Consider the following 27,789-nt stretch of genomic DNA (forward strand, 5'->3'; position numbering starts at 1 on the left):
TCACCAGGTAACCTTATTCCTTTCCTATGCATTTGCACTCCTGTGTTTGAAATACATATGCAGAGCTCATCTCTAAGACGCTGGGGTTTATTAATGCACGGGGACTAATAATTGCATCTTGGTAACTGAGAGAGACTGTTTGGAAGTAGGTTAAGGGACAAAACTTGCTGCTTCGTAAGTCCATGTTTCAGGTCCCGGAATGCCTGTCCTCAGCAGGAACAGCAGAGGGACGTTCCCTGGTTTTGCGCTGGTGGACAGTGTGTTGCAGATGTCAGTAACTGGGCTGAACACACGATAGTCATGGCACAGAGGAGCGAGGCTTGATGCTATCTGAAATAAGCGATGACTGTGATTTTTAATTTTTAGTAACCACAGATTTCTCTTTTTATTCCCCTGGAAATACTGTTGTTTTTTCTCCACTGATTTAACTCTGTGGTGCCTGGGGAGATTGCTTGTTGGTGAAAGTGTCTGGACAAAAGTTTCAAGAGACAGGAGAGTCCTTTAGCAAACTTCTGTGTCTTTGAGCAAGTTCCCTGAGGGAGATTCTTAACAGGCTCTTACTGTGTAATGCCAGGGGGTTCTACAATGTGTGCAGAGGCATTGTCACTGATTTGGCTTGATACTTTTTGGAGAAGTGCAAGAAGGGTGTCTAAGACCTCAGGTAGTGGCCTTAAGACTTGGGGTCTTGAGCTTAGTCCGTGAGTTTCCTTGGGCGGAAGGCAGTGAGCTGGGCCCTGTGTCCCCTCCCTGCTCTGCTCTGGAAGCGGGTGAGAAGTGCTGTGCGGTTCAGCGTCCTGCTGCAGCTCTGGGGAGCCCCAGCTCACACAAAAATGCTGCTCTCAGCCAGGGTACCCGGGCAGGGAACTCCAGTTTATGGCTTTGGGGCCAAACTGGTCCCATGAGCCTTCAGCTTCCTGTTGGAGGAGGATGAGGGTGTGTTTTGCTGCTCAGCAGGATGTGGCTAATCCTGAGCTGTATTTCTTCAGTCGTGCCGCTCCTGTCTGCTCCCTAACACAACAACATAGAGGAGGCTGCTAGTGCAGTCTCTTAATAATGCCTTGCCATGTTCTCTTCTGCTGGGTGTTCTTGGTGTTACTGCACAAATAGGAATGATTTAATCCTCATTCACTCCACCCCAGGTTGAGGGCAAGTGTTAATTCTTCCAGTGTTATTCCATAATCTTAGAGAAAATGTGAAGCACAGAAAAATTAGATGACCTGCCCAAGATCAGAGTCAGGAGCAGATTCCAGATCTCTCTTCCTCTCTGGTCTTGGTATCCAGCAGTGCTTCCCCACGTCTTCCCTGGGATGGTTAACTCCCTCCTTGCTTTGCCTGCTCTGACCATGGGGCCTGGGGCCTTGGCAGGGTGAGAAGCTGGTGACACTAGGTCAGGATTGAATTTGAGCCCTTCACTGTGGAACTGTGTGGCAATCTTAAGGGAAAGTCCTGCATGTACAGAAATGAATAGCACCTCAGCGCAGCTAGGACTGTGCACATGGCCTGACTCATTCCGCAGACAGGTGCAAAACCTCACTTTTCTGAGGAAGGCATGGGCGTATTTTAGGCTAGATACAGCAGAGCCATGGTAGTAGTTCTGTAAGTAGTTGTGCTATGGATTAGGATGAGCAAGGTGCATCTCAGAGTAGTAACTGGCTTGGGTATCTGGAGGGAGAGAGAAAGAAGCTGTCAGGTGCTGCATCAAGTACAGGTTCATCCAAGAAAGCGCTCTTACATTGTCTTTGTGTTGTGCTGAGCTGGGTGCTCAGGATCTGGGAAACAGGAAACAGACTGGTCATGTCCACATCATTGCTTGAAACTCAGTAACTAACAACCCTTTCCCCATGTATCTGTGCATGTGTCTAATGTAAAAAAGGCTTCTGGCAGTGTTTGTTTCCTAGTAGACAGGTCTTCATTAGGGTTACACAGAGAAATCTATTACAAAGTCAGAAATGTAATTCTGTAGATAGAGCAACGGAAGATCCCAATCAGGCCTTGACCTGGTTCCTAGCACTGATGTGAAGCATGGAAGCCCGTATGGCTCCTGTTTTGTTTTGTTGTTTTTTTTTTTTTTTTTTGTTCTCTGTAAGCTTAAATAGTTTCTATCTTTTGAACTGGATATTTTATCAGTCAGGATATGCTGGAGGTGGTGGAATAGCTTGCTGGTTGAATAAGCTTGGAAGCTCATCCTATTTTCAGTTTCTGTGTAACGTTTTTTTCCCTCAGAACTGTTGCTTAGCCCATGCTTCTCAGATAAGTTAGTCAAGCTGTCCTTGCTGAAAATAGTTTCGAGAGTAAGAATCCTTATCATAATCAGAAGTGTTGAGTTCAGATTGGAAAGTGTGTAAATACAACCAAAATGATCAGGACATATGATCACATCCCAAGAAACTGGAACACACTGGCAAGATGGGGGAAATGTCAGATTAATGTGTATATCTGGCAGAGTGGGTTTAAAAATGGAGAAGAAAGAAATATTGCTGCTGAAGTACTCTGCAATAAAAAATGACAATAAATTGCCCATTAAAAAAACTACAGGCAAAGAAGTAGGAGGTTTTTAGGCAGGAGACCAAAGAAGGCTTAGACTTAGCCACTCAAAGTAGTTAGGGAATACCACTTGTTATTTATGGTTTTCAGATGGGATTTATGAGACTGTGGCAGTTACCTGCTGTTGCCACAAGCTTGATTTAGTAGTCCATAAGTTCCTCATTTCACAGAAGTATTCTGGCAGAAAAGACTCATTTGCCAGTGTGTTACTACTGCTGCTCTTTCCCAAGGAAGATATTCCAGTGCTTGGCTATCCTGCTTTTTTTGGTAGAACAGTCCATGGGGAACTGCAACAAGCTGTGGTATTGATCTGCTGTGAGATCTGAAAAGACGTGAGCGTTTGATTTCTCAGAAGGTGAAAGTAATTTCTCATAATGTGAGTGCAGACCACTATTGCTACAGTTACTAGAATTGAAAGGTTTTTCTCTGCTTGGCCTTAGTCCCCTTCTTTACATGTCCTGACTATCAAAATCCTTTATCCTCCTCTGCTTGATGCAGCACTTGGGCCAAATTCTTCCCTCCCTCTTTTACTAGAGGGACTGAAGTGACCACATTGATGGTGGTGAAGTTACCCTGGGTTTATTCTGTCATACGTGACAGCAGAACAATGGCCCTATGCTACTAAGTGGGAGTTGTGCTTTGTGGATATTTTCACAGCTTTGTGGATATTTTTTCCTATTATTATAGAGACAGTGGCAGAGTTAAGGCTATAATGAAGGGTCTCTCATAATCACACTCCTATTATGCTTTGAAAAAGGCTTTGTGAGCTTTGTATTTTGTATGTGGGCACTGCTGCTAGACAATCATTTTCTGGCAGCATTTGCTGTGAATCATGCACACAGTTTGGGGGTTTTAGCATGATGCCTCGAGCATCTCTGTGTCGTATTGTATTTCCCCCAAGGACATAACCTAAAATTTAACCTCCCTGAGGAAACAACTGGGAAGGGGTTCTGCATTTAATTTACCTGCCCAAGTCAGCAGAGTGGGTAAATTAAATGGCCCAAGGCTTTCTCTGTAGTCTGTGGAAATGGAAATGGCCCTCAAGAACACTATTCAATGCCCTGTGTTAGGCTACAACTACATTGCCCCCAGGAGGAGCTTTTCTCTCCTGAGAACTTGGTATGGTAGAAAAATTGGCTTTGTACAACTCAACACCTAAATCAGGTACAAAGTGTTAGACTGAGAATCCCTTGTCCTCTCCCAGGTGCCTGGGAATGCTTTTGTGACATGAGGTGCTTTGCTTTGGGTGATGTCTCTGCTCATAAAGGTCTGAATGCTGCCAGAAATGTGTATCCACATATCTGCATATTTTGCGAAGTTCTGTGTATGACTGCCATAAATGTCGTCTAAGGCAAACAAACATTTGGGTAGGTTCTTTAGGTCTTGTGCCCTTGTGGACAGCATACAGGAGTGGAATTCAGTCCTGCTGGCTCCACTCCCAGCAGAGACTGCAGTGACCCTGGAAAGCATATTCATTTTTTGGTGTACAATGGCAGTCAATGTTGGTTTGGGTTTTTATATACATAAAAGGAAAGCTATTGTTGAGAAATTTGAAATTGAATTGCAGTGGGTGCTTTTGCTTTGTATGCCTCTTACATTGAGTCATGTAAAGCTTACAGAAGCCCTGAGGACTGATGCTTGTATAGCTTTGTGTATTTTTTTCTTTTCACACCAGGCTTCAAGAAGCATGTGCCTTTGGTGGAAGGTGGAAGAGAGATTTACAAAGATACTGCCCTCTCTTCTCTTCTGGTAGTGTCTGCAGGTTTGTCTGCAGTCCTGTCTGCAGAAAGCTGTGAAATGTCTGTGAAAGACATTGTAGAGTGTATCAGTCTTGCAAGATTTAGAAAATAATAATTGTACAAGAACTGACTTTCTTTGCATCTGGGGAAGGATGAATTCTGTACACTGTGGTTGCTCCCACTTGAATAATGTGCCAAATTTGGATTTAATGCAGGTTTCAGTTACAGTGAACTCATGGGAGAGGTTCTGTCAATAAGAGCAATGGCTTCAGTGTCTGTTGTGACTGCATACATTTTGTTAGAATATGGAGTGAAGGCTGGAAGTTTTCTTGCTGTATCTGCTAGTGATATTTTCAGATTCTGCATGTCCAGCCTGAGGTGATCAAGCAGATAGTACAATCTGAGATTGGAAAATAAAAATACTTATCTCTGCATTTCTATAAGCACAGCCTTACCCAAATATAACTACATCGTTGACAACAGCTGCTATACCCCAACATTCATCCTGTTCCTTATGCTTCAGCACTACCATGGGAAAACATGCACATATGATACTTTTCAAGGACATGTTTATACATTTAGATTTCCTCCTGAACTCTTTTCCACATATTGACATTAGGACCTGAATTCCAAGAGCCACCAAATCAGTGCTCTCAAATTACTGTGACCCATTGGCAAAAGCTGTATTGTCAAAACAGCATGGTGACTTCTTTTGTCTTGTAGGAAACAGCGAGCCTCTTGCAGGACCAGGGGCTAAGTGCTCTGAAACGGGTCAGGCCATCTCTCCGGACAGTGTCTATCTGGTCAGTGGTGCAGAACAAACTCTTGAGGTGCAGCACCAGAGCCAAATTCGCTTCTTAGAGTTTGTACCCTGATACTTGCTCTCCCAAGCATCCTAATGTAAGGCTCTCCTGATGTGGATTTGAGTCACAGGGTTAGCTTTGGTATCTGATGATAGAGGAGCTCCAACTGAACCTTTACCCTTTAATGGGGGATTTATAACTCACCACCACTTTGTCTCTGACCTCCTTCACCTCAGACAAAGGAAGCCTACAAAAAGGGGAGTTCAGAGAGTTGAAGACATTGTCAGTTCAGATGAAACTGGCCAAAAAGGGCAGAAGGGTAGATGCTGGTACCAACATACTCTGGCACCTGGGGCCATCAGTTCCTTTGGCCAAAAGCCTCAAAGCTGAAGAATGAGCCATGTAAGAGAATGGTTCATTAATGTTTATAAAACACGGTTATGCTTCTAAAGGTCTGCTGTGTCCCAAGCTTTTCTAGTTTATTAAAAAAAACCAGCAAGCTGTCATGCCTGATCCTATTTCATTTCAGCCTTGAAGGTAGAGAAGAATTGGTAACAAGATTGGGAAAAAAAGAAGATACAAGTTTTCTTTCCCAGTCCATGGAAAAATAACCTGTTGGATTATCATCTGGAAACTGTGGAAAGTGCCAACATGAGCAACGAGAGGCCAGTGAACCCTGGGTCACCTACACTGACCAAGGACTTGAAGAGAAAGAGGGGAAGGCCAAAGAAGCAGCCACAGGTGAGGGCATGTCATCCTGATGGTGTTATGGCATTAGCCTGGTAGCCCCACGTAGTTGCTTGCTAACAAAGAGCAAGGGAAGTGTTCTATGATAAATACTATTGCTATTCAGGAAAGCATTAGCATGTGCACCCTGGGGCATCTCAGCCACTGGCTTCAGAGGTGACTGTGATGTGGCAGGCCATACTGGTCAAGCCAGGACATGGCAGATCCCTGTTCCAGTCTGGAGACTTTCAGGTGGCACCACCCTGTTTCTGTACCAGTAGTTAGGAAAACCACAGATGGCCAAGGCCATTTCCTCCCTATTCCAGACACTATGGGCAGAGTCCTGGGAGCTTATTTGTTTCCTCAACCCAAAAGATAAAGGGGTAGGGGCATTTCTGGCTGTCTTTGAATGGCACTTCAGCTGGAAAAGCAGAGACAACCAGGTATTTAGTGGTCTGGGTGCTATTATTGGTGTAAGACAGTCTAAGACAGATTAGAATGAGAAGCTGTAAGTTGTTCCAGGAATCACCCTGCTTAAATTATTTCCTCCTTTTATCCCAGGAGGAGGTTTTGGGACCATTGCCAGTGAAGAAACCACGAGGAAGGCCAAAAGGAAGCAAGAAAGTGACTACTGTATCTGGGCAAATGGTAAGAGTAAATGGCTTATATTCTCTTATAGGGGAGAGAAGCTGGCTGTCCTTTCTTGAAGCATTGCTAAAGGGACAAGCAGGGAGGTTTCTCTTAGCTTGAAGACAGACAGTGAAAATTGCTTCTAATTCAGCTCAGCTTCAACTGCCACTGTTGAACAAACCAGTTATTGTGGTCCTAGTCCTCACCTCCAAGCCGCCTTGTGTTGCCACTGCCTGTTCAACAGCTTCTTTCTAGTGTTTCTCTTCCACCATTGCCAAAAAATAACAACTAGCATAGCCCGGCAGGCCTTTCCTCCTTAACTGTCTTCTATCCTCAGCTTTCACCTTTTCTGCTACTTGTTTCTCAAGAACTTTATACAGAGGTCAGCTTGGCCAAGTTCAGTGTATTAGTCACAGTCCCCAGCAAGTACAAGAGCTGAAAATATTGTGGGTTTTTTTCCGTTTGTTTGCAATAAAGGTAGAAACTTCTGTTGGAAAAAGGCCAAGAGGGAGGCCCCGCAAGTGGGTGAGTACAGTGTTTAGTTCTTTTCCTCTTCTCCAGTCACAGATCCTGGGGAATTTTCAGTTGTGTTTGATCTTCTCAGGCTCTCTGTCTGCAATGGCATTCTTTCAGTGTAGGTGGCCTGGAAATCCAACACATTGGGGAAGCTCTGGCTGCCTTTCCAGTCACCCCTAAGATTCAGCCCCTGAAGAGCTCTAAGGGCCCAGGAGAACTGCTGTGTTTCATTCAAGAGATATCAGTCTTCCGCAGCACTTCGCAGGCTTGGAATGTCAGACCAGAGATTCCATTCTTTCTCAGGCGGGGGGTTGTCTTCCTAGGAGTCTTGAAATACTGAAATTATTGCTTAGTGTGTCAATTTGTCACAAAAGAGAAACTTAAAATTAGGCAAAAAGAGAAATTTAGTGAATGATAAAACTTTGTATCCTGCCAGCAGGAGGCTCTTCTATGCAGTAGACATAGGATTAGTAGAATCAGTATTTAGAAGATAAAACATTTCAGGTGTAAAAAAAAAAAAAAAACAAAAAACAAACCAACAACAAACCAAAAACAAACTATGAAAGCTTTTAATCAATAAAGATATTCAGTCCTGTGAGGAATTACTGGCATGTTATCTATCATTAGGAGTGATTAAAAAATAATGGCCACAAGCCATTATTTGATATGTTTTTGTAACCACAAAAAATCTGAGCTCTGTGACAGTCCTTCCTTGGGGGCAGAGAAAGGCAGGGCTTTGCAAGCAGCTTTGAAGCAGGCTGGATATAGCTGTATTTAAGATGGGGTAAGAGGGATGTTCATCAGCAGGTGCACTTTGACCTGGTGGTGTGTGTGAGGGGTGTCAGAAATTGAGAAGAGGGGGAAGGAGGCTAAGCCACCACGCTGTCCTGGACAGTGGTACAAACAGGTGTGTCCTGTCTGCGCAGCCATGAACTGCAATGGGTAGATACAAATGTAGAGCCCAAAGGACTCCAGAGGAGCTGGCAGGCAGCTTCTGGCACTAGTTTATATGTTCTTAATCTAATCTGAAATAGGCAGGTTTAACCCTTGGGAGTGCTACAGTGCCTTTCTGCTCCCTGCCAGGTAAGGGAAGGAGCAGGTAACGAAATTCTGTGGGAGTAATAGACTTGGTCCCAGCTTCTGCTGTTGCTGTGATGCAGTCTGACCGCGACACAGAAGCCTTGGCTGTAAAACGCTGTTTTTGTAGGGTTCAGGAAAGCAAAGAAAAGATGAAGTGTGTACTATATAAAACTGAGAATCCTATACAGGAGAAGTCTGAGAGGGGGGTTCAGAGCAAGGGACAGTTTCTAGAACACCTGCTGGTAGGGCTGTTGTGTGGTTAAACTGACACTAACAGTGACAGAGGAGGTGGCTTCGGCTGCGGAGAGAGAACCTCTCCCTGCCCCTTGGGGACCGGCTCTGGTGGTGGAAAGGGAGATGGGGCAGCCAAGCAGTCTTAAGCACATGCTCCCCAGCATTTTGTGGGGCACAGACACCCATATGTGCGCTGTCAAAAGCTAAAATCTGAAATAAAGCTAGGCGGTATAGTTTTTCTGTCCTAAGCTCTGTTATTTGTTGGTAGAAGTGCAATTTAAAAAAAAAAAAAAAAAATTCTATGGAAATACTTATTTTTCTGTAATGATAATCCAATTAAAACACTTCCTGATAAGTTCATTTGGCACTTTATTCTTTCTTGAGACCTTTATGCCACACAGGAGAAGGGAGACAACAGTTTGGAGCATCCTGATAACTCCCAGGATCTACTAATAGTGGTATTAAATGTCTGGTATCCCTCAGCTGTGTGTTCCTACACTTATTTTCATTTTTTTAGAGTTATAGAATAATTTAGGTTGGAAGGGCCCACTGGAGATTCTTTAGTTCAAACTACTGCTCAAAGCAGCTCTAATTGGATCAGGTTGTTCAGGGATTTGCCCAGTCTATAAACACCTATAGCATGCTAGAAATAATTTATAGCCATCTTTCATCTATAACAGGCTGCAAATGAGGTCGGAAAAGACTCTTCCAGCCATCCTCCTCTGTAACAGATTGTAGGAGCTGCAGTTCTAGGATTAGGCTTGGGCTTCTGTGATAAATTAATTGAGTTGTGTGCCAGAGCTGTATGGTAAGGTGTTCATTACTATAAGCAATGAGCTACAGAATAATTGGGGGGTGGGAGGAAGACAAACTTTGCTACATGCTGATTTATTGAAGTTAAAACTTTTTGTACACTGTCTCATTTTTTTTTTTTTCCTTTTTAATGTTTCAAAACTTGTCATTTTAACTTTAGTTAGTGAAGCATTATGATGTTTCAGTTAAAAATCTGTTGTAACAGCTGAGGAGTTTTTGGGGTGCAAAACCAAAGCGGAAGACAAAGAACAGCCATTTGATTTTTAATTTTCAATGGACAAAATGTTTAGTTGTTCAGGACAAGAAAATATCCTGAAATATAGAAAGTATTCTCAAGGATGAAAAAAATTCCCCACAGCTGCATAATGGGGAGATTTTTTTCCAAGTGTGGGGCTGCGTGTCTCATAGGACTGGTAATACAGTGGTTTATTATGGATTCGGACAACCATGCAGAGACACTTGTGAATGTGTCTGGATGCCATGTGCTCTTGCGTATGGTTAGATACAGGAAGTGCTGGCAAGTGGGCATGCCTTCAGGGCTTCACAATCTTATTTAAATAACTCTGATAAAGGCTTTTTACTTTGTGTATTCGCAATGTTGTCTCTCGATACCTAATTTTATGTGGGGGGGTTGTTTGGTTTTGGTGTTTCTCTTCATAGCCTCAACTAATGGTCCAAGAAGAAGCATCTCAGGAAGAAAATCCTCAGGGAAGCGGTGACTTGAATTTGAACTCGGCACCAGCCACACAAGGTTTGAAATTAGATAATCATAATTACACAAGACTAAACTGTGCAGTCATGCTCCTGGCAAAACATCCCCAAAGCTCTAGCACTGGCTGCAATCGTTCTAGTAAATCCTACAAACAGAGGAGAGTCTGGAAGGCTTCCAGGCACTTTACAACAGGAGGGGTAGCACATTCCTTCCATCTAATTCAGTTGTGACTAGTTCAGCAGAAGTGGAGGTAGAAAAGAGGGATGCGAAGGGAACCTGTACCATTGTCTTTCCAGAGGTCGTGTGTCTGAGGTTCTGGTCACTGTTATAGGTATGGCTGGTGAAATTGTCTATCTGTGTTATGTAGAAAGTGAAAATAATCTATTATGAATGTCTTACCTTACTTAGGGGAAAAAAAAAAGTCGAACATCCCTTGACATTTGGGATCTCCTAGTATTCTGGATTACTTCCAGCATGCCTCCATTACAGTCTTGCTCTCTCCGCCCTGGCTCGTGCTCTAAGGCAGTGCTCTCTGTTGGTGCCTGGCACACGAGCAGAGACGTTAGTGCATGAGCAGTGCACAGAGTGACGGCACTGGCAGGTTTCTGTATGGGGCTGCAAAGTTATCTAAGCTTCTCTGAGGTGAGATGCCAGATAACTGTTATCACTGTTGTAGGAACATACAGATGCACCACCCAGAGCCCCAGCCTCACTACAACCCTAGGAAAGTGCAAATCCAAGTCGAGCCTATGCCATTCAGGGCTGTTTCTCAGGTAGATGCCGGGAAAACCTGCATGCAGCTGAGTCCTGCCTTCATTGGTCATCTCAGGAAGCTATTCATTAAATGTTTTCCCTTGAGTGGGAGGGGAAGGGAGCCAGCAACCCAGAAGGCAGATGTTGCCTTGTTTTGCCATGTGGTCAGCACAGCTTCTCCCTCATCCCACTGCCGTTAGTGTTGTTGAGCGTGGTGTTTGAAGCAAGCTAACTGACACTGGGCAGCCAAACCCACCCTCACGTTCTTAGAAAGTCCCTGGAAACGCTGCATGATAAAGCACCAGGGTAGTTAACCTCAGTTGCTCGACTCAGTTTCCTCCCAGGCTCCTGCTCCCGTATCGCTTCCTGCCACCGAGCTGGGCGATGGCATCAGCAGAGCCGCAGGCTGGCGGGTGACGAGCTCACCTCCGGCCCTGTCACCGCCTTTTTGTAGGACTCTGAAGCATCACCCGAAACCACAGCCAACGTGGGTAGTTTCTTCTTCCTTTAAGTCTGAGTGGGCCCGAGGATAGCGACATGAGGAATATGTTTCCCTCCTGTTGCATCAACCAGAAGCAGATGCGGGGGGACGAGCGGATGCTGCGGTCGGTGGGAGGCAGCAGCGCAGCGCCTGGGACTGCAGCGCAAACCGCTCCGTGTCTGCGCGCTCTGCCGGGGTGGAGAGAGGAGATTTACCGTTGGGGAAGCTGTGTGCTTGTGTATGAAAAACAAGCGACGACAACAACGCAACACACAAAAAACAGTCACTTGAAAATCAGTGGGGATAAGCATATACAGTATAAAACCTGGCAGTCCTCTGGAAAACTTCATATCAGTTGTTGTTTGCTCAGGAGCTTGAAACTGGGTGATATCCTGTCTTAGAAACTTCTGACTGAAAAGGCAAAGGGAAAACTTACTATTCTGACTTTCTGAAAACTATAGATCCTGTGGCTTTTTTGCAAGCAAGATGCAGCTGTAGCAGCTTTCAAACAGGTAGTTACTGGATGAGCCCATTCTATGGGTCTGCGTTTAACTTAGATATTATATGCCTGCAAGGTTTTGTGCTACTCTTGGAGGAGGCTGCTGCTCTGAGAGTTGTTAGCAGGAGTCTCCAATCACATAATAAACTTCTGCTGTAGGCATAGCTAGAGCTTTTGGTCATTGTGGGGTTCATAGGTTTGGACTTTCCTTCCAGGTGAGGATTTTTGAGTTGCTGTGCTAGAGAGAGCGCATGAGAGGATACATGCGCTTGCTGATCCCACCGTGCAGCTCTGAGTGGGAAAGAAATCTGCCCTGGGCTTCACGTCTGCAAAATTAAGAAAGAATTGCTGAAGTAAACAATGACTGATTCCCTGCGTTTCAGTCAGTCTATTATGGGGAAAATCAAGAAATTAGAACTGAACTAGAAATACACAAGAGTTACAAGCCTGCCATGGGGCAGAGAGCTGCTTTGATGCTAGCTGGTGTTTTCCCACAGTCTTTGTAGGCAGGGATCCACATCTGATTTTCCCAAGGCCCTGGTTTTGGGTGACTCTGGGTTATCCAAGAGCAGGCAGGGGTTTGTTATTCATTCAGGCTTTATTGTGTTGCTACCTGCAGATGCTGCCAATCACAACTGAATTGTTAAAGTTTTCTGTTTTTCTGGGCCAAAAAGTATTTGTCTTCTCTTATGACAAAATTTCCAAGACGCAGTCCAAAGCCAGAACCAGTGTTGGGATCTCATTCCTTCCTGTCCATCTTTCCTCCCCTGCATTCTTCTCAGTACAGTGAGAGATGGAGCAGCTGTGAACTCCTTTGTCTCCCTTTGTCCCCTCTGCTGCCACAGCAATCACCTGAGCTTTCCTGAAACCAAGGAGTCTGCTGCAGATCAGAGCAAGTCTGGGTAGCCAGAAACATTCCCCACTCTGAGATAATTTGCAGACCTTCTGTGCATCTGCTTTCCTGAAGTTTATGACATTGAGTAAAGCACTTCTGGTACTTGGTGTCTCATGAGGATCAGGGGTTGTAGGTGGTAACAGGTAACTGCTCACAGCAGAGGTTGATCGTGTGTGTGTAGCAGAAGCCAGAAAATGTCACATACACTGTTGCTTCTGGGCTCCCAACAGCCTCAGGCTGAGTTCTGCTGCCAGGGAAGCCGTTCCTGTCAGGCTTTAGCCTGGAGCTGGTACAAGAGCAGTGGGAATGTTGCTGTGAAGATCTTTGGTTGGAACTGGATCCTTGCTGCTTTTAACCTTGTACTGACCCTGCAATGGCGCATTTGGGCAGCTGTGCTCCTGGACTTCAAGTTCTAACCCTCTCTCTCTCTCATCATCTTTCCTTTTAGGCATCGCTGGAAAAGACGGTTCCAGGTCCAGCAAAACTACTGGTCTTAGTAGATGTCTGGGTAACATCCCTGCTGCAGCACAGTAGTATCCCACCTGTTCATGTCTTGCTGAAGCCAGAGGACTGGATAGCAAACAGGATTTTTAATGTCATATTTCAAATTTTTTTTTTGTTGATAATTTTGGCCATGCTTTCTCTCCTGTCGTCTGCTGGCTTACCCCGAACATCCAACAGGGACTCAGGGGAAGAAATGTCAAATACCTTGTTGGGGAGATGCCTTTCACAGTTAGTAGTTTATCTTTTGTGAGCGTATTAATCTTTCTTAAATATTTGGATAACGTGGTGCCTTGCACTGCCACAAACAGCAGTAGTTCAACAGAGAAGTGTTGACTCAGTAATGCAGATACTGTAAAGGAAATCTACTTACACAGCTAATTGCTGAACTTGTACATCATACCCACTCTGGTACATTGATGAAGCAGTCCCAAGTGTCAACTTTTGATCAGTTGCCCACAGGGATTGCATCTGAAATATGATCTTTGAGTCCTTTCTTTACTATATCAGAAAGGAAGAGCTTCATGACATTTCCAGCTCTCCTAATGCTGTTGCACCAGTGCTCAGTAAACTTGGATGCTCTATAGGAAAGTTAGCAGCCTAATGTCTTGAGGATTGATTCTGAATTTTTTATCCCAACATTATTAGCTCAGGGACCGTTTCTATAACTAGCTTTTGGCCTGGTGGCAGGCACTCCCCTTGAATTTGGTAGCAACTCTGAGTGCACAATGTTTACAAGCTTAGTCACAGCTAGTGGATTTCAGTACTTCAAAGGAATGTCTGCAAAGAACCAGTTACACAAAGGTTGCTTCCCTGCAGAGCCTCAGGATTCAATTTTGTATCTTCAGTCCATAATGTGTGTATGTGGGGTCCTCTAGTGTTGCAACTATGCAAATAAAAGCTTGCTGATACAGTTCAGTTTTGGGAGGCAGCAGGGCTGATTGTTGCTGGCTGCTCTCAGTCTCACATTGTATGTAGATTCGTGCTTTCAGTGTCAGAGCTGATCTTGCTGAATTCCTCAGAATTTAGGGTATTTCAAATATCCAGTTGCAAACAGTGAAATCCTAATGTTATTTTCCATCTCATCAATGCGCTGCCTGCCTATAAAGGGACAAAGTAGGTATTTCAATTATCTTTGACAAGATGTAAAATTGGATAGCTTTACGGTGTTAAATATTTAAACAGAACATGAGTGGCTTTAAATTTATGGCAGTGCATAGCAGAAACTCATGAAATGGCAGTATATATTGAGCCTATTTATTATCCTTTCATCAGAGGTTTGTTCCCTTAGCAGGTGTTTATTTAACATGAGAAAATGTATGCAGAATTAAGTTGGTGGGGTTTTTTTTCTTCTAGATCATTTTGTCCAGCCCACACAGTTGAGTAATGATTGGAGTCCTAGTCCTGTTCATTCTGTGTGTTGTCTGGTTTGACGTAACAGTAGTTTCTTGTGTATGGATTTGGGCAATTTTAGTACAAAACTGCATCACAGTAACCTTTGTGCCTCCGCTACCACACAGCAGAGAAACCAAGGATTAAATGGATTAGATCACAGGAACTGACCTTAATCTTACGCTGTAGGATGAGTCGTGCTGCCGGATATGGGAAGAGTCTGATCCTGTTCTCCTGCTCTGTGTATAAATCCAGGTGTGACAGGCATGCACATCTGTACATGTTGATGGTGACGTGAAGATCCAGTGGGATTTCCTCTGAATTCAGGTTAGGGAGCTGCTCTCCTTCAGTGGACACACAAGTTCAGCTGCAGTTCATGTCTGCATTCAAAGGCCACTCCAGGGGCAGACAAAGATATTTTACTAACTTCTTTACCTGATTTTCAGGTGAGTTGGAAGGTTTTGTACCCTGCTTGCAAGGCTGTATTACCTATTTAGTTAACCCGTTACCTGAGAGCAGCAGTTGTTACAATGTGAGACTGGAGCTTCAGCTTCTCCTGAATGGCTTAGGAATTGCATCTGTGAGAAGCTCAAGCTTTTCTTCTGACATCAACCAGACCTTTCTCAGCTGTGGGCATGGAATAGGGATGGAAACTGCTTTAGCTAGATAGTAAATCCATTTGCTTTAGGTCAGCAGTATTCCTCTGGGATGTGCATGCAAAGTACTCAAAGAAAGAAATCTCATCTTTGCTACCTCTCAATACTCTATTGGGAAGCCACAGTAGAAAACATGTCTCCATTAAAATGTGAGCGTTTGAGAAGAATAAGCGGAATTCCACACTATTAGGAGCTACTCTGTGTGCAGTTGAAATCCCAGTCCATAACTTCAGCTCCATTTTTATGCAGACTTGGAATGGAAGTCAAAGCATATTAAAGACAGGCAGAATTCCAGCTGTCTTCAGGGAGCTAGGATCTCATGTTGGATCACTTGTGGTTTTATTTTTGAAATTATAAACACTTTTTATTTCCCATTAGATAGTTACCTTTTCTGTGTAGCCAAATCCTACCTCGAAGCAAATGCATTTCAAGTGTTTTTAAGCTCAGACAGTTTTCGTCTGACTCAGTTGAAAATGTCATTACAGTTGGATCAAAATACAGGAGATGAAGGAGGTTTGTTATCTAGCAAAGTTTGGAGGATTCTTATAAATGGTTTTGGTGAAGGCATGAAGAGTGTGGGCAACTTGCAAATTATAGCCTTGGAGCTTGTTTTTAATAAAGGTATAAACTGTAGCACCTCAGGCTTCTGCATTATCTTCTCCATGTGCAACAACCTCAGCACACATGCAGATCACCAGAGAAGGTGAGTTTCTCTTCATCTATTTTAGAGGTTTAAGGATTATAAACCAAGATTTGGTCACTGAGGAGCACCCACAGATCTATGTGAAAACAATAAAGCGCATGAGGAATCGCACATGGAGGAAAACGGGCCCTTAAACCCAGAAGTTGGTACCTAATTCCATCCTGTTATCTTGCAGTACCTCATAAATGGCTTGATTGGGACACAGGCCAATTCTGTTGTGTGTGTGCATCCAGAAGTCTCCACAGCTGAGTCTGTTTATGCCACACATTGTTCTGTGTGCCATACAACTATTTAGCTTTTCATACAATTAATTCTGTCCCTGTGCATAGTCTTTTCAGTTACGACAGCTTTCCTAAGTAATCCCAAGTTTGGGGTCTGTAGGCCAGAAGAAGAGGCAGAAAGCAAATCTGAAATAACACCAATATCACTATGGAGCCACTGATGCTGCTGCTTGCAATGTTCACCCCAGTGTGGGTAGGCTATCATGGATGGAGCTGCCTGTGGGCTGATGAACCCCTCGTTTGTCTATGAATTCAGCTGGTTCAAGGACTATATGGCAAACAGACAAGCTGGAATTCGTCTTTCTGGTTGGCTGGAAGCTCCTGCCTTCCTGACTTGTCCACCAAGCAGCTCCTGAAGAGGTCTGAGTTTCCGTCCTGTGCAGCACTAAACCTTGACCCCCGTAGAGCTTGTCCTTCCAAGGTTTACATGCTTACTTCAGTCTTTTAAAGAGAAGGGGAATTCACTGCACACCAAATACCAACAGGTAGTGAGGATACACTCCAGCAGCTTTCAGTGGAAAATGTGAATGATTGGGGGGGGAGAAAATCACACTAGATTTCATGTAAATAGTTTAATTATATTTCAATGCTTAAAACACAGAAACACTTGAATTAAATTACATCATAATGCTTCTGCTAAATTGTACATACAGAACTGTGAGAGGAGGTGCTATAGAGCTGAAAGAATACCTCAGTACAAGCCCAGCAAATACCCGTAACATTATTTTAGTCTTATTATCCACACTTCTTTAATCTAAGGGCAGTCACCACAGGACAAAGCCTACCAGTACAGGAAGAAATGTTAAAGATAATTCCTCTGTAGGTGTGTTTGTTATACAAAATACATCTCAGCATTAACATGGAACAAGGTGCATGTTTTTGCACCTGAGCTGGCAGCTGCTCATGCAGCATGTGGAGTTGGGTAAAGAGCACAAAGTAGGCTGCTGGTTTAAGGAAACAGCTCAGCTTACACTTGCCTTTTACTGAGTTTAAAACAGCAAATGAAGTTCCAGTCCTAAGAGTTCTAAGGGAAAAGTGATTTCGGACAGCCAGGCACCCCTGCTGCTGCTTGCATCCTTGCCCTGCTGCAGAGTGTGGGAGTGTGATAGGCAGGGACGTGCCAGCTGTGGAGGGAGAAATCCAATGCTTCTGTGGCTGCCCTCAGCACTTGGAGGAGATGGTAAGTGTGCGTGTGTGTAGGGGGGGTGATGTATTTGCTTCTCGGTTTCATAGGCATAATCTCTGGGAAGACCCATGGATAGTGTCCAAATCCTGATGACCTCAGCCAGATTGCATTGAGCTTTTGTACCCATACACCTTCTTTCCAAAGTATCCCTGGAGTGCAAACACCAGCAGCCTGGGAGTGCCTCCTGCCCCATCTCCTGGGTATGGAGGTTGGGCAGTTTTCCACAGGTAATGACAATCCTAGCCCTAACACATTCCCAGAACTCCTGATTTTAAAAAGAAAGAGGGATACTGAAAAATTAAAGTAACTTAGCCCTGCAAAACTGCCACAAGGGAAGCTGTATCGGTGAAGTAAATAGGGCTGGTAAGAAACTCTGCACTGCACATGCTCAGAAAAGAGTCTGCATTTAATAAATATGGGGCGGGGGGGGGAATCACAGTGGGGAAGAAAAATAAATAGGAGAAAAAAAACTAACTGGCAGGTCCAAACTTTCAACAAAACGCATGGTACCTGAATTGCTACTCAGTGAAACATCTCTTTGCATAAAGCCAACCTTTAGATCTGCATTCAGATTTCGGCTTGCCCTGATCCCCTTTTAAATGGTGCTGTGGATGGAATACAATCTGACTGACAAATGCACGTACTGCAAAAAAAATCAGGAGGTGATCAGTGCATGGCTCAGCACCAATGTTTGCATGAAGGCTCTGCTGCTGGCCCCTGGCTGCTGTGCTGGCCTGTGGCACTTGGGGCTGGTGGCCACCAGAAGGCTCTGCAGAGGACAGCGCCCCTGCTGCACTGCAGCATGCCAAGGTGGCCCGAGACCCCTTCACCCACTCTCCCTCCTGCAGCCCTGAAGGACACACAGGCAGACAGATGCTTCAGGGTTCAGTGCTTGTGCCCTTTTGTAACACAAAACAATGGGGCAACCAGCCAGGCTCAGTGGATCAGCCACGCTTGTGGGAAGTCACTGGTTTGTTGGCTTCATCCTCCCAGTCTCAGCACGATCCCAGAGTAGGGGCAGGTATTGTTCATGCATTGATGGCATTGGCAACATCTGTGAACACAAGACAGCTGGGTCTCTGGAGGGATCCTTGACTTGTCAGCAGAATCTGCATTGAAGCAGTGAAAGATGAGACCCAGCAAGGTTGCCGTTGCTCAGGTGTGTGTACGTGGGCACAGACTGCACAGTATTGTAACCAGATTCTGCCTCTTATTGAGGGGAGGCTGACTGAGTAATGTGGCATTAACAAGGCCATGACAGAAAAATACAACAGGCCAGAGAGTAAGTCAGCAAATCCACACCAGTTTAAAATCCCCCCATCACTGGATTACTGCGCCTCACCATGAATGTGTACAAGCCAGCATGAAAAGACTTGAAACCTTAAGAAGGCCTGGAAACATACCATAGACTGAACTTTGATTGTTTTAGACTCCCCCTCTTATTTCTTTAAACTTATGTACTTTCCAGGCAGAGGTATCTGTGAATTATTAATAGCAAGCTCTGCAGGGATCTGAGGTATCCTGCTGGCCAGTCCCTATGAAGGAAGGATGTGCTTTTACCGTGCTAAGTTTAATTCTGGCCTTGTCCTTTACTACCTAAAGGGCATTCCTCTGTGTGCATTAATAGATCTGATGTGTTCCCAGTATGTGCTGCTCAGAGAACAAGATCCTTTGCTTTTATGCAACAGTATTTCTTGCTGTCCCAAACCAGTGTACGGAATATGTTGACTATCCTTCATATTCCAACACATGCATATCCTGTGTGCTCTTCAGCAGGTAGGGAAGCATGTCTCCAGGTAAATCTTTTATAATTACAGTTGTATTAATTATCTCCTCTTTCCCTTTCTGCCCACACCAAGTTTGCTAAAGATTACCCGAAATTGTAAAGCATGTGGAAACTGAGGATTGCTTGGAAGAACAGCTGTTCTTGGAACTGGAAAACCAAGGGAAGACACAGAGCAGATGGAGAGGAATTCAAGAAAGGGAAGATGTCTACTCTAAGAAGAGGCTGCATCATTGGCAAAGAGACGTACCTGTTCCAACCATCGCTGCTGGCTCTGTCTTTCAGAAGGGCTATTTGTGTGTGATGGTGGTGGCAAAGGAAACAGAGAACACTGTGAAACTGCCTGCAAATGATGGTGAAAAGCCCTTTTTTCCTATATCTCCCACCTCTTGGTATACTGAGGAGGGAGCTGATAGCCTCTTGTCAGAGACCCATCTGGACCATTAAACGGAAACAACTGGCCAAGCTCTTTTCTAACTCACAGCTCTATCAAGTCAGTGGTCTCCAAGGACCTGACCATTTCTCAGCATGCTGTGTGCCTTTGAACACTCAGAAGTGGTCAAAGCAAAGCTTCTCTTGCTCTCCCAAAATTCAAACGGAGAAGTCCCATCCCTGTTCTCTTTCTGAGCCATGCCTGCTCTGTGCCCAGCAAGGTTGGCCTGGAGGCGCTGACAAGATCAGATGTGCCATGCCACAATCATGTGCAGGATTTCTGCCTACGTTCTTAAGGGCTTGCAGCACAGTTAACTGGTATGATTAGAGGCTTTTTCCATCAGCAAGGCCTTGTTCCCCACTTCTGTCCTTTGGCAAAGCAGGAATACCTTAAAACTGGGTGGAAATTACTTGCCTTTCAGGGCCAGGGAGCTTCAGTGCCTCGTGGCCATTGAAGGCCCCTCTCCCAGAAAATGGTATTCATCCTACTGCTCCCTTGTGGTGCTCTGGGTGGTAAACTCTAGTAAACTCACTCACCCGTAATTACTGAAATTGCCTTTTTTTCTTGTTGGGGAGAGCCAGGTGCCTCCGCAGGCTCTTCATCCTGGTTGCCTGATTCTACAGTCCATCCTAAGCACTCCAAAATGCTCAAGCCCCCTACCTCCAAGGCTACCAGAGATAAGGAAAGTCCTCCTGAGGTCTTACATGGTTTCCTTCCCCTACAAAACCTCCTTGACTCTGTACAAGAGCAGTGTAAGTGCCAGTGGTTTTGATAACAGACTGACTGGCCCCTGCTGCCTACCTTGCTCTGTGATGCCTGGGAAGATGCTGCATCTCGCCCATGTTCCAGCAGCTCCTGCTCTAGTTCATCCTGTTCCTCGGTGGGATCAAAGTTGTACATAGGCATGAGCTGGTGCCGTAGCTTCTCCAACCTGCCCATGGGAGGGAAGGGAAAGGGTTGGTTGAAAAACTTAATAAATAGAAGGAAAGGCGTTCAGGCTGCATTCCCACCCCACTGCTGAGGCCTTCTGCAGGCTGTTTCTCCTGCTGCACAGGGATTCAGCCTTTGTTGGCACTTGCTGGATAAGGGTCGTGTCATGTCCTGCAAGGATGAGGATAAGAACCTACTATGCACAGCTGTCAGGAGTGGAAGATACCCAGAGTGCATTTGCAGGGATTAATTGGCATCACTAATCCGTGTTGGCAGGCATTACACACAGAGGAATCAGGGATTTAAGTTTCTGCGGACCTTAAAAGATCAAGTTTTATGTGGTGAGACAAAAGAGAGGGTGCAGCATACTGGCTAAGCATTTTGCAAGTTCTCCCCTGTCCCTCTGCCCACAACAACCAGTCCTGCCATGTCGCACTATGCCTGCCAGCAGAAATCCACTTTTTGCTCCAGCAGCCTAAGAGTAGCACCTTAACTCTGGAGCTGAAGTAAATAAGAAAAAATAGAAAATAACAAACAATAAATAGCAAAGGGATTGATTCTCATGGAAGGCTGATGCCTGTGGACAGACTGTTCTTATTTTTTTATTGTTGTTCCAAGTGACAGAGCTATAAAGTATTACCCTAAGGAGTCTCCCTGAATGCTGGGCAGCTCAGTGATGGAGGATGGATGGGCATGCTCCTGTGAGAACACCAAGTCCTGCCTTAGGCTGTAGCTGAGTTTTTGGGGGTATGGAAGAGAAACATAAGCAGTTACTGGCAGTGTCACCACAAATATCTATTTTGGAAAGTATCAGGACGACACACTATCTCCCTGCCTCTGTATGGGTTTGCCAACACAGCTATTATCTTCAGCAGTGCCACATTCACAGGCCAATCATCAGCTGCTCCTGTGGCAGTATCACATCTGGGCTTCAGGATCTGGCTTGGAAATTTTACAGTGGGCAGCAGCACTTCTTGTAGGTCCATGGCCAGGCCTGCCACAAGGAAACAGGCAGGGAGGAGGTACCACCTCTAATGGATCTTCAGGAGTGTCTGTGCTGTCAGAGGTGGAACGATCAAGTCTGTCTCCCTGCACGCTGCTCTCCTCTCTATTTTCAGCCATGAGCTTACCAAGGAAATTAAGACACTAAATCTCTGGGTAGAAAGCTACATCCCTGTACTATGCTGCTGCCAGTTGCTGTGACTGCAGCTTTAGCTTGCAAGGCCAGTGGTATTGGCCTGGGCTGTTGGAAAACACAGCGATCTTGGAATGGCTGAAACGTGAGATCCAGATCTTTCATAAGAGAGCTCCCAGCTTCTTTATACATTGATAACCCTTTCCTCTGTTTTAGTGTACCTGATAGCCTGAAGAGTTTGCAGGATACCAAACTTCCTCCCCATGTTTTCCTTTCCAAAGCCGTGGAAAAGCCTTCGAAGCTCTGGTGTTACATGGGCCAGTACCTGGAGTACAGTGTCCCCTGCCTCACACACAGCTGATTCCCCATAGGCTTGTCCTCAGATAAGCCGTCCCTTACACTCTCCCCATCTCCTTCCTAGCTCTGTTTAGATTTTGAAGCATCAAATTCCCTTCAGCAAACAACAGACATTACTTACCTCTTCTTCTTTCTGATATACAGAACCTGAAGGAGAAAGAAAACCATCATTACAACAGTCCCAGTAAGATGGGGAACAGCTGGGAAGAGAAATTTTGGGCCCAGGGTGCACAGAAAGGACGGGTGTATCAAGCCTGGTGTCACCACACACTAAAGCAGGGGTAAGGGAGCAGTGACAACTGAAAATCAAATTTCATATGCATCAGTGTGAGCTTGGTAGCACAAAGTGCTTGAGTGGCCTGTTATTAGGTGCATTAGTAGTAGTCAGAATATTGAGAGTATCATTATCAGATGTAGTTCAGCACACTTCTGGTGGCTGCAGGACATATGCTGCAATTTAAGAGTGGATGAAGAACCTTTCGTCTGTGGTTTTCATCTGTAGACTTCCTACAGCACAGAAGTGCTGTTACCCCTCCCTGGTCTAAAGGGAAGAAACAAAGGGGCATGCTCAGTGACCTGCTCATGTCAGTAATAGCGGCTGCACTGGGAGGAAAGTGAGGCTTTCGGCCTCCAGAGACTTGTTCTGAGAACTACGGACACTGGATGTTGCTCTTGGGAACTTAAGGCTTTTTCCAGGTTCTCTTAGGGGCTTTTGGAAATACTCTTCTTTGGGCCTGCAATAAAATTTTGCAGTAGTCCCTTTCTGAAGACTACTTTGATGGTTCTATTAGTGAAGCTCTTCCCCAAACGAGGAACGGGAGCTTGCTGTTACCTTTTGTTCTCTGTTGGCAGGTAAATGATCTGGTTATAGATCAAAAGAAGAACTGCAGCACTTGCAATGCCTATGTCAGCCCCAGAACTGTGGTTTCTGAAAGCTTCTGCCTACAGCATTAATGGGAAGATTAGTTACGCAGCAAATCCTCAAGGACCTTGCTCATACTCAGCAAGTAGAGCCTTGGAATGGAAATGCAGTCCAGAATGAGTCTAGCTAAAATGGATTCAGGCTGCTTTAATTCAAAAAGGCATGTCCACAGGGGAGATTAACATGTTTTCAACAGTCTGCTTTAAAAGTTAATTTGGACAAACTTTCTTGTAGGGTCCCTGTGTTGACAAGGTTTAAATCAATGCAGCTGTTTCAGTTACCAGGTCAGAATAGAATCTGCTTTGCCTTAACTGAACTTCCTACAGCTATTAAACACTGATACTACGTATCGCTTTCTCTGGGCCTGCTGAGCATCCCACTCTGACCAGACCTCAGGGAAACTGCAGAAGTATTGGAGCTCTGAATAAAAGACGGGGATCTCAGCAACTGTCAGTTCCCAGCAGTTCTGGGTGAGCCTTTAGTAGAATGTAAAGAAATTATTAAACCCAAATTAGTCCTAGAGCCCCTATGCCACCCGCTACCCTCAAGAGACAGAGAAACATTTAGCAGGGCTCTCTTACCATAGCCACAGCCAACCCAATCACAGTGATGATCCCAAAGGACAGCAGCATTGTGCTCATGCTGGGTCCGGTGCTGGCCACATCTGGGATTTTGGTGCTGTTGAAACTGGTAGTCTCAGGACTTACAGTAGCTGTTTCTGGTACAGTCACATCCAGAGTTGTCCCTAGGTCTGACTTAGCCATGGGGGAGGTGGTGCTGTGATACAAGTCATGCACAGAGGGTGAGCTGTAACTCATCCTGCCGCTCTTGGTAGCTCCTTGGTAGCTGTTGTCCTCACCCATCAGCTACAGAAGTGCAGAGCTGCCCTTTGTATCGAGGACCCTCATGTGAGACCTATCCTGTAACATCATCACTGGTGGTTTTTCTTCATAAGAACCACACAGGTTTCTGCCTAGGAAAGAATGAGAACAAATGAACAGTGCAGAGCTCTTAGAGACAGGCACAACCTTTTCCAAAGCTTCCCGATTCACTAGTACAATTTTTGAGAGCAGTTCACAGATGTCCACTCAAAATAAGAAAAACATTTTTCAGGGGTACTGAACCCTCAAAGTCATGCCTGATCCATTTCAAGTCAGCGATACACTCTCCCCCTGCTTCCTCAGCTCTCCCTCCTTGCAGGCACTTGGCAGATCTATGTGGGGACAACCTCAGAAACCCTGTCTTCAGTCTGCTCCAGGTTGAGCCAGGTGGCCTTCATCTGTCCCAGGTGAGACAGCATTTTCCTGCTTCTATCTCTTGCTTTTAACTTCTGGAAAGTTATGTGGATCCCCTAAAGTTTGTCTGTGGGAACACATCCAATAAAATGACACTCAGCTGTGATGCATCTACATCTCACAACGCTTTCTGTTTAATCCAAAGTAGAACATCCCTGTTGTGATAGTCACTGGTGACTGGTCACTGCAGTCTCCACCACCCCACTGTCCCCCATCCCACATGCTCTGGAAAGGCACCTTCCTTAAAACAGTGGGTTGCATTGCTCCCCCATCTGCTACTAAAGACTGAGTATTTCTCAAGTCCCCCATGAAAGCACCCACTCGAGCTTCATCATGCACTGCTAATTATCAATCTTAATTTTAAAATTAGTCCAATTTTGGGGTTGTGAAATTTGATAGATCTATTCATGCTGAAAACATGAAAGGCTTTAATTGCTTCATGATTGCTTCATGCTTCTATTGTGCAAATGATCAGGAGTTGCAAAACACCATGGGATGATCCTAAGGGAAGTATTTGCACAACTTTGTTTAAAAAAACACCATATATAACATTAGTTCAGCATTTGCTTCCTGAAAATGCATCTATCTCTGGACCAGAGCAGTGCCAACCCCAAGAACTACTGTAGCAGTCCTCTGATAATTTCTCTGCAGTTCAGTAGACATTACATCTCTGGACTGGAATGTAGTCAGGACATAGGGGTTAATGAGCTCTGAATAGAAAAAGATGTGCCTGCAAAGAGAAATGAGCCATTGTTCTGCTCCACTCTGTTCTATTCTAGGCAAGATTATTGCACAGTCATTAAGCAGTGTGATTAACATCTGTCACTAACAACTGAAGCAGAGGAATCACATCAGGCAAACAGCACCAGGCAGCCCTGTGGTCGGTGAGCAGCCACCTTGACTTCCACAGCACTTGTCCTGTGTCTCCCTGAACAGGTAAATCTCTCACCACACACGCAGGATCTGTCTCACAGCTCCCTGTGAACAGCAGGTGAGACAGGAGTTGCTGAGGATTTTGAAGTGCCTGGGAGGCTGTGGGAGCTGTCAAACTCCTATGAGTTTCTAGAGCACTGTGAAGATATCAGTTGTGGTCTGGTCCTACCTAACACCACGCTGGGACACAAGTTCATTGCAGCTGAAAGGGGCCATGTCCTTCAGTGGCCACCAAACTACACATGCCTACTTTAAACCACGTGGCACCTGGACTTCCCCAGCCATTACTGACCACAGTGGAGCTGAGGCATAGTGGACAGTTGGCCACAAAGATGGCAAATTTGAAATCGGAGTGCCACAGCAGCAACTATGGCCCAGCAGGGAAAGGGAAGGAATTGGTGAGTGGGTATTGGGCAGACTGAGCAGCTTCTCAGAGAGAATCATTGGTCTGTGCTATTCAGGCAAACTATCCACAATAGTAATTCACATTTTAAAAAAAGCCACCACCGAGGAAACAAAAAGTAGAAAAAGAACCTAAGTGAAAGGAGTGAAGCAGGCCCAAACGCTTTGCAAATTATGGCTCTAGGTCTCAAACAGCTCTGTAGTTTTGGGAACAAAATTGGTTAGGCCTTCATCTCAATGCAGTGTCAGTTTTGGAAAACAACTGGAACTTGGATGTACAAGCTGATACCAAGCCTTTGGGTAAGAGCCTTTTTGTATGGACCACATAGTGCTGGTGTGCATTGCTCCTCTGAATAAAGTTAGGCTAGGTCAAAATTAGCCAGCTGAAAATCTGGTCCAGTGCAAAATGGGGCTCTTGTTCATGCTGTCAGGGTCCTGTCCAAGCTGAAGGATTCTCAAGCCCAGAGACGTAGCTCTAACAGTGGGCCTGTGGCTGAAAGGTTTCTGACGTGGCTTAGACAACCAGTTCCAGGTGCAGATAAGGGTGTTTCTGGTCCAAGTTGTAAAGGGCCGGATGGGGAGGTAGGGGCAAGTATGGCCCAGGGCCTATGGCTAATGGTTGAGTTGGGTGTGGATGGTCTTTCCTATCATCTTCCTTTCCCAGTTGTCATTCTGGAAGTTTGATCTGCAGGCTGGGCACTAGGGCCAAGAACAGCTACTACCTATCGCTGGCAGGTTTCAGCATAGTCTATGCACAAGCAGAACAGAAGAGGAACCAGATCCTCAACTGCTGCAAACTGGCATTCTTTCATTGCCTGCACCAACAAAGCTTCTCACAGTGCCAGGACCACTCTGTGCTGGGCTCTGCTGGGTCTGCCAATAAGGAGAACATATTTTTTTTTGCTCCTAAATCAGCATTTCCAAACTGGTTTCTGATAGGCACTGTGGTGGTCAACACCTCTGAAATGCAGAACATGTCAGGCACTAGCCTGAGGCTGCTGGGTTTTCCGAGTCTTGGTTTTAATCTTTCTGTGCCACAGTTTCCTCTTGGGTAAGACAGCAATAGAGGTTTGTGTCACAGGGATGAAGATGGGTCACGGGGTCTCTGGATGAAGAAGGCAAATAATAACTAGTATTTTTTCTGCATTACTTGACCAAGATGAAGTCTCTGTAGTAATTCAGCAAAGTGACAATGAGTTGCTGTTGGCTACAGGACGTTGCTTCCCAGTGTGTGGACTTGTGGCCTCCTCTCCCCCTGCTACAGGGCTGAGCAGGCTCCGGGGGGGATGCCCCAGCCGCCTGTGCCCACTGTCCCGGAGCACCTCGCTTGTCCGCCTCCCGCCGTCAGAGAGGGGCCAGGGACCTGGCACAGGCGCGGGTACACTCCCCAGCAATGTGTCCGCTCCTCCGACTACAGACTGATACAAAACTAAAATCCGAGCAGTCGCCCTGGCCCCCAACCCATTCCGGGCTGTGCCACCCCAGGGGCCCTGTCCCTGCGGGAAGTCACTCGTTCCCCCTCCCGCGGCGAAGCTGCCGAACGGGTTACGGGTTATACAGCGTCTCCCGCTCCGAAGCGCTCCCCAGGCGGGGCGGGACGAGCCCTGGGACTCGCAGCCGGCTTCCGCCGCAGCGCTGCCTGCGCTCCGCGCCCGCCGCGCCGGCACCCGCAGCGCCGCGCCCGGCCCGGCCGGGGCAGGGATGGGGTCGGGCGCCGTGCGGGGTCGCCGCGCCCGCCCTTCCCCAGCGCCGAAAGGCCGCGGCGGCGCCGCCTGCGGCCCGACGGGGCTGCGCGGACGCTCCCGCGGCCCGGCCCGCCGCCGCCGCGCCCCTCCCCGGAGGCAGCCGCGTTTCAGCGCCGCCCTTCCCCCGCCGGGACGGCCACTGCCCGCCGGCGCCCCCGGCCCGCCGGGGCCGGCACTTACTGAGCGCTCCCCGCTGAGGCGTCCGGTCCCCGGTGGCGGTTGGGCCGCCCGGGGCCCGCGCTCTCGGCCGCGGGGCCGCGCTGCCCGCGGGGGGCGGGGCGGGCCAGGCCGGACCGATCCGATCCCCACGCACGACAGCACGGCCGGCGGCCCCGCCCCGCTGCTCCGCGCCCCAGGCGATTGGCCCCCGCCCGCAAGACTCGGCTCACGGTTGGTCAGTGCTTCTGTCGTTCATGCGCACGGCGGAGGCCGTCAGGTGGTGCGGCGGCTGCGGTGGCGCTCGGTGAGCGGTGAGAGCGCTTAGTCCGTGTGGTGGTTCCTATATACCTCCGTGTGGAGGCTGCGCCTCCAGCCCCTCTAACGGCGGCCTCTCTGAGGTGAGGAGTCGCTGTGCGGGCGCGCTCGCTCGCTCGCCCGCCTCTGAGGGGCTGCCGGGGCCCGCGGCCGCCCGGGTAAAGGATTCCCCGTCAGCGCCGCGGTGCAGCCAGGCCGGGCGCCTGGCGTCGGTTAGGGCGTTCCGTGTGCAGGGA

The 27,789-nt window shown here is 46.5% G+C and overlaps 2 protein-coding genes across 21 annotated transcripts in view; one reads left to right on the forward strand and one right to left on the reverse strand.

Annotated features, from left to right (window-relative positions):
* C10H3orf18 (chromosome 10 C3orf18 homolog) lies at positions 1-27,382 on the reverse strand. Of its 6 annotated transcripts, none has more exons than XM_065846042.2 (5): positions 27,260-27,382; positions 23,286-23,677; positions 21,904-21,929; positions 20,162-20,291; positions 1-1,662 (listed from the first exon to the last, which is right to left on the reverse strand). In XM_065846042.2, exons 2-5 carry the CDS (start codon positions 23,565-23,567, stop codon positions 1,561-1,563), a joined length of 540 nt encoding a protein of 179 aa, XP_065702114.1. In that variant the 5' UTR covers positions 23,568-23,677; positions 27,260-27,382; the 3' UTR covers positions 1-1,560. The 6 variants fall into 6 exon arrangements, with proteins under 6 accessions (XP_065702114.1, XP_071669223.1, XP_071669222.1 ...); XM_071813122.1 differs by lacking the exon at positions 1-1,662 and adding an exon at positions 13,939-14,027; XM_071813121.1 differs by lacking the exon at positions 1-1,662 and adding an exon at positions 14,826-14,945.
* Positions 23,902-27,789, forward strand: part of HEMK1 (HemK methyltransferase 1, mitochondrial release factors N(5)-glutamine) — a 29,543-nt gene continuing 25,655 nt past the window's right edge. For 4 of the 15 annotated variants that reach the window (XM_071813116.1, XM_071813118.1, XM_065846030.2 and 1 more), the window contains exon 1: positions 27,495-27,636. The gene's annotated coding sequence lies outside the window, so the exon portion shown is untranslated. Of the gene's footprint in view, positions 23,993-24,778; positions 24,936-27,362; positions 27,637-27,789 lie in introns of those variants that run through there. The other 11 variants (XR_011740721.1, XR_011740722.1, XM_071813117.1 and 8 more) reach the window with 6 other exon arrangements.

The sequence above is a fragment of the Patagioenas fasciata genome, chromosome 10 (genome assembly GCF_037038585.1).
Source record: "Patagioenas fasciata isolate bPatFas1 chromosome 10, bPatFas1.hap1, whole genome shotgun sequence".
NCBI lineage: Eukaryota > Metazoa > Chordata > Aves > Columbiformes > Columbidae > Patagioenas > Patagioenas fasciata.

Coding starts and splice junctions, on each gene's coding strand:
- C10H3orf18 (XM_065846042.2), bottom strand. CDS start 23,567: ATGGGTGAGGACAACAGCTACCAAGGAGCTACCAAGAGCGGCAGGATG. Junction 21,930..23,285: donor TTGGGTTGGCTGTGGCTATG/GTAAGAGAGCCC, acceptor TTTCTCCTTCAG/GTTCTGTATATCAGAAAGAA. Junction 20,292..21,903: donor TATATCAGAAAGAAGAAGAG/GTAAGTAATGTC, acceptor TCCCATGGGCAG/GTTGGAGAAGCTACGGCACC.